Source organism: Puma concolor, chromosome E4 (genome assembly GCF_028749965.1).
Source record: "Puma concolor isolate L17-30 chromosome E4, mPumCon1.1.hap2, whole genome shotgun sequence".
Classification (NCBI taxonomy): domain Eukaryota; kingdom Metazoa; phylum Chordata; class Mammalia; order Carnivora; family Felidae; genus Puma; species Puma concolor.
The window spans coordinates 46,675,178-46,688,112 of NC_141683.1; the positions used below are offsets into that span (position 1 = coordinate 46,675,178).

A 12,935-nucleotide genomic window follows, 5' to 3' on the forward strand; every position below is an offset into this window, starting at 1 on the left:
TAAAATGAATATATGACTGAGTCACTTATCTGCTTGAAACCCTTTAAAAGTTTCCTTTAGCTGTTAGAATAAAGTGCAAATCCCTTAATATCTATTGCAAAGCCCTTTATAGCCTGGATCCTGCCCATCTTCCCATCCCCACTTGGATCCTCTCTCCTCTCTAAGCACCAGCCACACAAAATTCTTTCACTTTCTCTAATGATCCATGCTCTAACTCTCTTCCTGACCCTCCACGCATACTATTCCTCCCGCCAGAAACACCTTTTCTCCTTCCTGCAAATTCCTATGCCAAGGAATCATTATCCTGAGCTGAAAAGACAGGCTTGCATTGATAATGATCATTATTCCATGTCGCATATGTACAACTCTGTATTTGTTAAAAGAGTTTTTAACTCTAACCCTATAACTACAATGACCAGATTTTTCAAACTAAAGTTCTAAAGAATAGGACAGGATTGTGTTAGAATACCTTGGCTTTATGTAAGTCTCATTTTATGGAAGTGGACATTTAGTACCCTGACCTTCCCTCACTGGGGACAAGGGATTGCAGTGTGATTCCAAAAGGACAGAGGACAGAAGTTGCTCTGGGCACATAATATGCAATGGGCTTGATATTTAGGCCAGTGTGTTGGAGTGGGATGTTCTGCTGAAGAATAATCTTGTGGAATGTTTTTATGCCTGCTCAATGAAGAGGTGCCAAAAACAAAACAAAACAAAACAAAACAAAACAAAACAACACACACACACACACACACACACACATACACACACACCCCTACCTTTATGTACCTTGGGAGTGTAAATAATATTTGAGGAGCCCAGAAGCAGCTCCCTCTCTTGAAGGAAGAAGGAGCAGAAAGCCCTCTGTCTGCCCCAACCTACTCTAAGACATAGCTTTATTGTCCAAGAACCAGGTGTCGAGACTGAATCTGTCAAGACAAATCAGGCCCTTTGTTGAGATTAAATAGGAAACACACCCACCCCATAAGGAGTAGTAGGAGAAGTGGTTCTGGATTCAGAATGAATGGACAAGGATACCTGGACCAGTTTGAACCCAGAATTCCTGGGGCAAGTGGGCTGGGTTGTGGTGGTATTTGAGCACCAAGGGAGGTATCCTAGGAATTCCCAGTGGCAGACATCTTTGGTGGAACTTACCACAAAGGCAATGAAATGATCTTCCTTCAAAGATTCCCTGAGGGTATTATGCTTAGTGAAATATGTTAGACAGAGAAAGACAAATACTATATGATCTCACTTACATTTGGAATCTAAAAACAAAACAAAACAAAACAAAACCAAGTCATAGGAACAGGCATTAGATTGGTGGCTGCCAGAGACAGGAGGTAGGAGTCAGGGAAAGGGGTGATGGTGATCAATCAAAGGTATAAACTTCAAGTTATAAAATAAATAAATTCTGGGATGTAATGTACAGTGTAGTGACTATAGTTAACAATACTGTAGTATATATTTGAAAGTCACTAAGAGAGTAGATCTTGAACGTTCTCATCATGAGAAAAGAAGTTGTAATTCCATGAGGTGATGGGTATTAACTAAACTTATCGTGGTGATCATTGTATGATATATATACATACATATATCATAATGGACTAATGGTATTGGACCAATACCATGTTATGTCAATTTACATTTCAATAAAAATGAAAAAGAAAAAAGAGGGGCACCTGGGTGGCTCAATCGGTTGAGTGTCCAACTCTTGATTTCAGCTCAGGTCATGATCTCACAGTTTGTGAGTTTGAGCCCCACGTCGGGCTCCATGCTAACAGTGCCTGCTTGGGATTCTCTCTCTCTCCCTGTCTCTGTCACCCGCCCCCTCAAAATAAATAAACTTTTTTAAAAAAGGAAAGGAAAGGAAAAAAAGATCCCTGAAGACTTGTGAGTGGACAAAGTCAATGATGGCCCAGCACCAGCTGCCTGAATATCTCAGACCTAGTTCTCAACAGCGGCATGTTGTGGCCTGACAGCCAATGGAGCAGAGACAGCAGGCTGACAGCCCTACTCTATTTGCCTGAGAGTGGAAATCATGCCGTCCCCTTAGGGTTTCAGGCGCCCATCATGGCCCTAATTTTACATCTATTTCTGGACTCTTCTGGTAATTACGGAAAAAAAGAATGGTTCACTGTTCGTGAACCTCTTACAGGTTTACTCAAGATCACACAGTGAATAACAGGTAGAGGTGGAAACAACAAAAGTGAGTCAGTAAAGATGGGTGGTACATTGTGCGGTCAAAAACACAGAAAGACAAGTGAGGAGGGAAAGACCTGAGAGCTCACTGGCCCATGGCAGTCAAAGACTGTTCCTTACAATGTTCTGATGGTCTCTGGTCCTGCCTGTGGCTACAGGAATTTCTGCCACATCACAGCAAGTCTGCATAGAGCCTCAGTGAGGGAAAGTTGTTTATGGACAGAGGACTGTGACATAAAATGAGAGCAAGTGACTAGACCTTGTTATCTTAGTGCCTTTGATAACACGGGAGAGCAAAGTTAGGTTTTGAATTGACTGAAATCTTCCATAAATGGAATCTGAATGCAGGCTACATCACATCCAAAAATTCCCCAGGGAATTTCCTATTATGTACATGGAAGGGGGAATGAAGCAAGTCCCATCTGGCGAGGCAGAGAACATTTTCTGCTGCGTGAAACTGCACGGTTCGCATGGTTAGTGCCAACGGCATGTTCATACTAGACCAAGGCCCTGCACACAGAGGTGTGAGTGTGTTGAAAAATGAGCTAGATGGAATGGGCATTGCTAGGCAATTATTTGTCTCTAAAACATCAAAACCACAAGGCAAGATATTAATAAGGGTATCGTTCTTATAAAGTCCCTAACCAGTTATGAGCCAATATTGTGACCATTGTTACTCAGAGTTGCTATAGCAAAATAGAGTGACATTATTTTTTCCCATAGCTTCCTACCAATACACGAGCTAGAATCAAGAACAGACCAACAAACATCACTAGTGACTTTTGCTCTTGAGGACTGACATTCTCAGGGAAACCTCAGAACTCTAAAGAAAATATACAATGACATTAGCCTTATTAGGAAATAAAGGCACTGATGGATAAGGTGACTCAATTCAAAAGTCACCCGCTCAAAAAGACCTCCTCTGACAAGCCTCAAGTCCTGAACTCCATTCTTCACTGTGTAGTAACACCCCATTACTCTGCAGCACATTATCAAGTTATCTTGTGAATTTGTGCTCCTGTGGTCCTTCTTCTGTGTTTGAATATAGACCCAGAGAGAGAAACTCTGCACGGTTCATGACTCTGTTCTTAATACCTATGGAGGCTGACACAGGGTACATCCTCGGTGATACTTGACTAACTGCCTTTCCAGCGGCCAAAGAACAAAAAGATTAATTATCTGTAAATGAAGACTTCATGGAGTCCAGAAAACCCCGCATTCACATCAATTCATCAAAAACATCCCATAGCACAATGAAAAGTCTTTTTCCCATTATAGACGTGATACTGATTAAATCCATACCTAGGAGCAAAGTGAAGCCAACATTACTCCAGGTGTGGCCCACGACCAGCAGCATCAGCGTCGCTCGGCAGTTTGTTAGAAAAGCAAAATCGGGGCTCTACTATACATCCAGTGAATTAGAATATCTGAGGGTGGGGCCCAAAAATCCGTGGTCAATAAGTTCTCCAAGTGATTTTGTGTACCATAAAGTTTTGAGCAAGTTATTCAGATACAAAGGAGAGAAAAAACAAGAAATGTCATAAGGACTAAATTTGCCAGGGACAGCTGGCACATCCTTGCTGTCATTTCAGCAAGAAACATCAAGAAAAAGGAAGAGGATGGATTGTGCACAAAATTATATGGATAAGTACGGCTCACACGTGCCCTGCATTCTGTTTCATGGAGGCTTCCCAGACCTGACTCAAGAACCAGCAAAGTGGAGGCGCTCCTGGGCTCCAAACTCCTGCTTTCACTTGACTTCCCCTCCTTTCAGGGGCCAGCACAATGGTGGCTCTTTCTAGGAATCATTTGAGAGTAGGCCCCCTGAGAAAAAGCAGCCCAGCTGCAGATGTGAGGACAGCCATGTCATACCGTGATTGAGATGTCTGATGCAGTCACTCAGGAGAGCACTGAACTTCTTCTGCTCGGCGGCCTCGTGGAAGCAGAAGTAGCCGTGTCTGAGGAATGGCTGCCACAGGTACACCGGGAATTCCTTAGGCACGACCACAAAGGGCTGAGCGTTCTCCTTCTCACTGGATGCTAAAGAAACATTGAAAACACAAAGACATTTTAAAACGTGTTATCTTTTATTTAAAATACTTACTTCAGGAGGCACCTGGATGGCTCAGTCTTGGTCTGACTCTTGGTTTCGGTTCAGGTCATGACCTCATGGTTTGTGAGTTTGAGCCCTGCATCGGGCTCCGCAGCTGGCAGCACGAAGCCTGCTTGGGATTCTCTGTCCCTCTCAATCTGCCCCTCCTCGTCTTGTGCGCTCTCTCTTTCTCTCTCTCTCTCTCTCTCTCTCTCTCTCTCAAATTAAATAAACTTTAAAATACTTATGTCAGCCTGTGAGGGAAACTCTTTGGGGCAGGCTGTGGAACAGAAGCATGAAGCAGATGTCTTCACAGGATGGTGGAAAATGGCAGTTCAGGTTCCTCTCACTCCACCCACCAGCTCTACCTGTCTCGCTCCAGCAGGTGGCCTCACCTGCTACTTGACAAAGACAGCCAGGGCCACCAGACATCCTCTTTCTCAACTTCCTCATAGCAATGCTCCACAGAGTCTGCACATCCCCACTGGCCTTCCTCAGGCTCACCTGTCCACCTGTGCAGATGCTCACACTCCCGTCCCTGCTCCTCCCTACCGCTGCCAAACCAACACTTGCTTCTTTGAGCAGCAACCCGATTCTCACCTCGGTCTGGTTCCTGCCCCACCAGTCCTGAAACCCCAGTGCCGAGCTCACTGATGTCATCCTAATGGCCAACCTGGGGCTTATTCTTCATTACCTAAGCCTTTCTTTTTTTATATTATCTAAGACTTTTTTTTTTCATTAAAAATTTTTTAAATTTTTTTAAATATGAAATTTATTGTCAAATTGGTTTCCATACAACACCCAGCGTTCATCCCAACAGGTGTCCTCCTCAATACCCATCATCCACCCTCCCCTTCCTCCCACCCCCCATCAACCCTCAGTTTGTTCTCAGTTTTTAAGAGTCTCTTATGTTTTGGCTCCCTCCCCCTCTTTTTTTTTTTTTTTTTTTTTTTTTGAGAGAGAGAGAGAGAGAGAGAGAGAGAGAGAGAAAGAGAGAGCACATGTGAGCAGGGTAAGGGCAGAGGGAGAGGGAGGGAGAGAATCTTAAGCAGGTTCTACGCTCAGTGCAGATGGGTTCCCATTTTATGTAAGAAAGGAACAGATCTCACAACTGTAGGATCATGACCTGAGCCAGAATCAAGGGTCAATGCTTAACTGATTAAGCCACCCAGGTGCCCCCATTACCTAAGACTTTTTAACCTAATCTGAAACATCTGTTGCTGCTGCTAACTACCCCTTCTTTGGAAAACATTCTCTTCTCTCCCTTTGACCTGTAGCATCACCTCTCTCCTGGTGTCCTTCGTGCTTTTTAAAAAATTGTTTTTTCTTGGCCAGCTTTACTGGTTCCTCTGTCCCTTCTCTCCATCCCCCTGTGAAGTGTTGGTGTTTGCCCTGTTCTGTCCTGGCTTCCCTCCACTCTCACTAGTCTCTGCTCTCCTTTGGCGTGGTCATCCATTCCATGATATCGCAGGTAGCTTCTATAGTTCCTATTACCTTTTCCTCTTTCATTTCCATCTAGAAAATCCTTTTGCCTAGAAAATCCTCATTCATCCTTCAAAAGTCCATTTAAAAGTTTCTCCTTGGGGTGTCTTTGTTGGCACACACCCCCACCACTGTACTGCTAGAGACAGAGTTGTGTGCTCCCTATGTTATTCTCCCCAAATATTGCAGAGATCTGTTTTCATGTCTGGCACTCACACTCAGGGTGGAGGGCACAGAATGAGATGAGCTCCCCACTGGTTCTCACACAGTTCCCCTCCCCAAGAAGCAGTACCACTGCCCTGGAGCTCCCAGAGGATGGAAATTGCATCATACATATCCTTGCATGCTCAACCCTTAGCACAGTCATGGAACTGACTAGATGTTCAACTACAGTTTGCTGAGTAAATGTGCTATGTTATCTTAGGAAAGTTTAAAAGCTTTAAACAGTGGACTTTTACCGCTTACCTCAAAATCAATTCTAAGAAACTCATGTTAAACCATGCTACTATTCATATCCCTACCCAAATTTTATTTCCTTCCATGCATTCCAATTATATATTACGCTTGGTTAAATGACCCCCAGCTTATTAGCTCTGTGCTCCCTGCCTACATAAAAAGGGCACCAATCTCAGGGAAGGGGAGGAAAAAAGAACCCTCTAAGAGGCCACTGAAAGCACTGGGCGTACCCAACAATGGATCAAAGCCACTCCAAAACAGAGTCTTGCTACTGGCAAATTAATAAATCAAGACTGGATAAATAAAAAACAGATTTCCTGGGGCATATATGGGGACTCTATTTCAATGTCCTGAAAGCTGAAGGTAACAAAGTAGAATGCACTAGAAGCACAATCTTTGGCCCACCAGGACCTCGAAAACTACCTGGCAGGCACTTAATATAAGAATGAATCAATGTATGAACAAACGAGTGAATGATGAAATTTGGTAGCACAGACCTCTAACAGTAACACATTATCTATTTTCCCCGTCTTTCTTAGTTATAAAATCCCTAACTTTCAGTTGAGCAAGTGACTGCTTAAGACAAAGACTATGTTGCCAGCTTCCATTGCAGCTTGGTGTGCCCCAGCCACTATGTCCTGGTCAATGGGATATAAACTAGAGAGGTAGCGAAACTTCCTGGAAGTGTCCTTGAAGAAAGGGAATGCCCCACCTCCTCCTTTTTTCTCCTTCCTGCTGTCTGGAATGAGAAAACCCCTGCCTGATGCTCCAGCAGCCCCCTCAGACTATGTCAATAAGGGCAATGACCTAGAGACAAAGGGAGAAAAAGCTAGAAAGGGTCCCTGACATTTATGGAACTGTCACACCAGCCCTGGACTTGCAATATCCAAAAATATTTTTAGCAAAATAATAAAGCTTTATGTATTTGAGCCTTTTGTTTTGTGCACCAAATGAGATTCTAAATAACTGTCAAATAAGTGAATCACCTTAGCCAAATAGGAAGGCATTATTGATACATCATCTTGGTAGAATAGCATGTAAAGAAGACATATTCATTCATAACCTCCAGTGCTTTTCCCAAGTGGGGTTAATGCTTCCCATCTTTATTGTGCCTTTATTCTATTTCCAGTTGAATTAGTATCACACAGTGAGTCTTTCCCGATTAACATGGTTTTATGAAACCATTCCCCTCACTCTTTCCAAGATGTCAGTTTTATACAAATAAGTCAAAAGCAACACTGACCCTTTGCATTTAAAAGCTTCAGCAAGCCCCTTAAAATTCACTCCTCTTAGCCTCTAGTTGTCTCCCATTTAACAATGTACAACAATTTTCCAGAGGCCATTGGTCTGCATTTTTTCTGAGTTGAGTTACAAAGATATCACAAATGATCTACTGTAGAATATTCTATTTTTAATACCCAGAGAGCCACACCATACAATAAAAAAAAAGTCACTGAAATACCGCAAACTGAAGCCTTGGGCCAAACAGTGTTAGTCACACAGGACTTGTGTTTTTTATTCCTTTTCATTCCTTCTGATATGATTTCACCAAAAAACCGATAAATGTATTGTCTATTCTGACTGATTTCATTGGAAAGTTCTGCTGGAGAGATTCTGAAGAGTCATCAAGTTGGTATTCCCATTTCTAGTGGCAGCTCCAGAGCCAAGATGACATACAAGTAGATGTTGAAAGGAAATATAATAATATGTACAGTACACATAAAGCATTGTTTTAGCTTGAATTACTTAGTAATAGTTTGTTAGTCTAGGTTTATGGTCCATGTACTAATCCTATAATAGTGCTATTAAAAACCCTATGCTAAGCATTCTGCACCAAAATAATGATTGATAAAATAATTATAATTTTCTCCATAAATTCTAATGATATGATTATACCCATTTTAAGAACCAGGTCTCTCTTCAAGAAACCAAGTAATTACTGTGTGGTGTGATTTACACAAAGCCAGATGGAATTGTTCTCCACAGTTCATGAATCTCTATGAAACGTGCTATTTTGTCTACATATTATCCATCACTTTTTCTACATGGAAAAAGTGGAATAAATGAGAATCATAGTATGTTAGAGCTGGAAAGATCCTTCTAGATTTTTAAGTTCAAGGACCTAGAGTAGGAGAATCGGAAACCACAGAGGATCAGTAACAGCTAGGGAAAGCACTTGATAAGTGTCACAGAACTAGATAAAAATCCAGCCTCCAAATTTATCGTTCAATACTCTTTCCATGGCAACAATCAGCTATTACTTACAGATTCGCTGATTAATGCAATGCTATTTTTAAATAGTACCTATGAGTGACTGCAACGTTTGTTTAAAGTACTTTGTCAGTTTAGGATATTTTACTGCATTATCATCCTAAAATTGTAAAAATAATATTCCCAGACAGGTCTGGACTTGTTTGCTTAATGGTGGTATTGCATATTGCACAGACTGGACCCTACCTATTTATTTTTGCCACCCTGTGTATTGCTGTTAAAGCTGGCATATATTCCAAGGCCTTAAGATGCCTGACAAATGAATGGTACATTTTCCACGGGCTAGAAACACGGGGACTGACTTGTGTATTACTGAATGTGATTTAAAATAACAGAAGTGGTAAAATGTTTACTCAAATTAGAGAAATGACATCTTCCATTTGTCTACAGAGAATGTGTGGCTAGCCCAAAATTTGTCAGCCTCAGCAACTATTAATATTTTATGACAGGTAAGTCATTGTCAGGGGCTGTCTTGGGCATTGTAGCATGTTTAGCAGTGTCATTACCCTCTATCCAACCAACAATGTCTCTGGACACAGCCAAATGTCCCTGGAGGGTGAAATCCTCTTCCCCCATTGAGACCCACTGGTCTAGCTAAATAAAACAAGTTTAGGAGTTTTGTCTTGAGAAAGAACGCTCAGCAACTCACCAATAGGGTCTGGGAAAAACCGATCAGATAACAAATTATATTCATCTTCTGAGGTTAATACCCTGCCACCAGCTGGAAGAATTCGGCTTTTAGGAGCTGCTCCTCTCTGATAGGCCTGGGGAGAAAAAAAGCATAAATAAGTGATTTTTTTTCTCCATTTGGATTTTTGAAAAATATCAGTGATATTAGACATAGACATAGGCACACACGACTCAGAGATAGCGACTCCTCCACTATGTCATTAAGAGCCATATCTTTTAAAAATAGGTTTTGCATACCTGTTCCTTGCAAGGTATTACTTTAATACTTTCACGTGATGGTCACAACATGGTAAGTCAGAGTCTTTAATCCCAGGAGATTCACCCTAGCTATGTTTCTCAAGTGGGGAAAACATAATCTCAGTAACTTCTCGAAATTCTGCACCACACTTAACCATTTCAGACGCTGGCACCTGAATCATTCTTATTAACCACAAGAGTGAGGATGCATACAGACACTTACTGCACAAAATGCTTAGGGACTGACGACTAGTGAGATACGGGACACGTAACTGCAATTATGGTTGCCACGGATTTTCACCAAAAACATAAAAACGTTGCCATGATAAGACATGCCACTACGTGAGACTATTTTGCAGTGAAATGGTCTGGGATGGAAAGGTAACATCATGACATCAGAACAAAGTCTGGCCAGCAGACGAAAAGCTCTGTGGTTCGGGAAATGTCAAAGAGGTGCAGAGGATTGCTAAGCCCACAAGCAGTTTGTGGGCAGATCCACTCGCGAGGACAAAAAGATAAGCATGTGCATCTGAGGGGAGGGCTTAAGTCAGGGCAAAATTTTGAGATGAACAGCCTAAACGCAAATCAGGAATGGAACCAGGAAATTGTAGTTCTCCAAATCTAGAGGGTAGTCTTGGGGAAAAGGAAAATGGTGTCGATCAGGGCAACAAAATCACAATAACAATAACATATTCTGCATCAGTAGGATGGCGAGTGAAGAGACCCAACAAAGCAAATGCTTGCACGTCTAAGAAGGTTTTCCAGTTTGTAAGAACCACTCATCAGCTGCTTAAGCGCCTCAGGGACCCAGAGCATAACAGAGAAGAATCTGAAATGGCGACTTTGAGAAAGTCTAAGGAGCATTTCAGTTAAGACTGGCCTCAAGACTGAATTGTGTTATTTGTTATAACGGCCCTAACCTGGGCTTTTATAAACATGGTGTTATTTAATCCTCAAAAGAGCGCTATGAATTAGTTATTATCTCCATTTTATAAATGAGGAAAATGAAGCTCAAATAAGTTGCCAGTAGCCCAGTGGTAAGTTGGTGACAAATCCAGGAATCACACCCCAGTCTGTCCAGAAAGTGGACAGGAAGTAGGGCCTGATTATCAAATGAGAATGCTTCATTTTCTCCTGCTTAATTACCTGCCAAAAATGGACTCTCAATGAATAATAGGCAATAGGCAATTTATAGGTACTTAATATATAACTCTTAGGTATAATTAAAAAAATTTTTTTTTTTACATTTTATTTATTTTTGATAGAGAGAGACAGAGCACAAGTGGGGGAGGGGCAGAGAGAGAGGGAGACACAGAATCCAAAGCAGGCTCCAGGCTCCGAGCTGTCAGCACAGAGCCCGACGTGGGGCTCGAACTCAGAAACCGCAAAATCATGACCTGAGCTGAAGTAGAACACCTAACCGACTGAGCCACCCTGGCGCCCCTCTTAGGTATAATTTTTTTTAAAATGCCCTTCTATAAATTAAAAAAACAGGATATTATTAAAACCTTGAGGAATTATGGCAAACTGCATGGGCATTTTTTAAATTTCCAAGTTTTAAAAAAATATGTAGTTATTATCAAATTCAGTGACCGTATCTTAACAAACTGAGCAAGTTTATTTAAAAACGATGAAAAAAAGGGGCGTGTGGGTGGCTCAGTTGGTTAAGCGTCTGACTTCGGCTCGGGTCATGATCTCACAGCCCATGAGTTCAAGCCCCGCATGGGGCTCTGTGCTGACGGCTCAGAGCCTAGAGCCTGCTTCAGATTCTGTGTCTCCCTCTCTCTCTGCCCCTCCCCTGCTCATGCTCTGTCTCTCCCTGTCTCAAAAATAAAAACACTTAAAAAAATAACAAAAATAAAAACTATGAAAAATAATTTTTTAAATAAAAATAAAACTAAACACGATGAGCAGGGACACCTGGGTGGCTCAGTCGGCTGAGTGTACAACTCTTGATTTTAGCTCAGGTCATGATCTCACAGTTTGTGGGATCGAGCCCTGTATTGGGCTATGCATAACAGCACAGAGATTGCTTGGGATTCTCTCTCTCCTTCTCTCTCTGCCCCTCTCCCACTCCCACTCTCAAAATAAATAAACATTTTTTAAAAATGACAAGCAAAGCAAAGAAAACAATGCAGTCCATAAATCGCAAGTGGAAGGGGCAAGCTTGAAAAAATGAAAAGAGGAAGAAAAAAAAACCACCAAAATCTGATCCAAAATTAAAATTTCAGTTAGCACCAAATGTGGTGAAAACCCTAATAAATCCAAGAGCAAACTCTATTGTGTTTTCTCCCAATTAGTTAGCAGTAATCAAACCGCCACAGCCCTACATTGGGCTCTGCCAGTGCCTGGCCATATGTTAAGTGCTTCAATGCATGCATTTGTTTGATGCTCACAACAACATTGTGATGAAGGGATCATGCTCACCATTTTACAGATGAGAAAAATGAGGCTCAAGGAGATGTACAATTTACGCAAGGACACATATCTAGTAACCGGCAAAGGTTTGATTCAACGTGCATTATATTAACCATGATGCTATAACTGCCTCTTCTCAAGCTTCCCTGAAAGAACATTGTAATGCGCCATCCAAAATATGAGATGATTTGTTATTATTATCATTATTGTATGTAGTGCATTGACAATGTGCTTCTGAGAGCAAATCAGGTGTTGAATAAAGTCCTCATATAGATAAGCAATAAGCAGAGAAGATATTAGCTTAATGAATGTTGAAAGAGTAAGACTACTTAAGAGAGCACTTGAGCATTGCCTGGTAGCCTGTGGAATAAGTTTGAACTGTATTTTATTTCTACTTTCCATCAGAAATGGAAAGGAAACACATTGACCTGTCAGTCTAAAGCCTCTTCCTAATGATTTAGCATCAGAAATATTACTCAAAGTATCCATGGAGGTTGTGCCAAGTACTCTTGAACTGAGTCAAGAAAGCAGTTTTAAACCTGTTACTACCTTGAACTGTTTGAACAGTAACCATTCATTTCAAAAGGAGCTTGAGGATCGATGTAAACTAAAAATGTGTACAGTGTGAGATCTGGAAGGAACCAATGGGATCATTCAGCCTGACTCTCCACTTTAATTGAGGCCCAACCTAAACTTCAGTTTTTCAAATTCACTGCCCAGGGTTCTTTCCTCTTAGGCCAAATTACATCCTTCCATGGGGAAAAAAATGGGAACCAATAAAGACTGAAGTCCTCTCACGTGCTAGGCGCTTTACACGTTACCTCATTTTCTCTGTAGTTTACAGACATATTATATTAGCTAATAATCTAATTATTTTATAGGAAAATAATATGATAAGCAGAAAAAAGTTAAACGAAATCCATTAAGTGTAAGCGGCATAAAGTATGGAAATGTCTGAATTCTTAGCAACCAGGCAAATTCAGTCATAGTCTTAGTAAGTTAACTCCTCAGACACTTGTCACATAGGAGGCTTAACAGTAGGAAGATATGGAGACACTGAGCAGAGAGGGGGAGATATCAGGCAGTG

At 41.5% G+C, this 12,935-nt stretch overlaps 1 protein-coding gene across 1 annotated transcript in view; it reads right to left on the reverse strand.

The window, feature by feature from the left end:
• Window positions 1-12,935, reverse strand: part of NIBAN1 (niban apoptosis regulator 1) — a 153,566-nt gene that overhangs the window by 72,769 nt on the left and 67,862 nt on the right. Inside the window, exons 4-5 of the mRNA XM_086693374.1 lie at window positions 9,153-9,267; window positions 4,075-4,242 (exon numbers count right to left, since the gene is read on the reverse strand). Coding sequence (XP_086549500.1) covers window positions 4,075-4,242; window positions 9,153-9,267 — 283 coding nt within the window. The remainder of the gene's footprint in view (window positions 1-4,074; window positions 4,243-9,152; window positions 9,268-12,935) is intronic.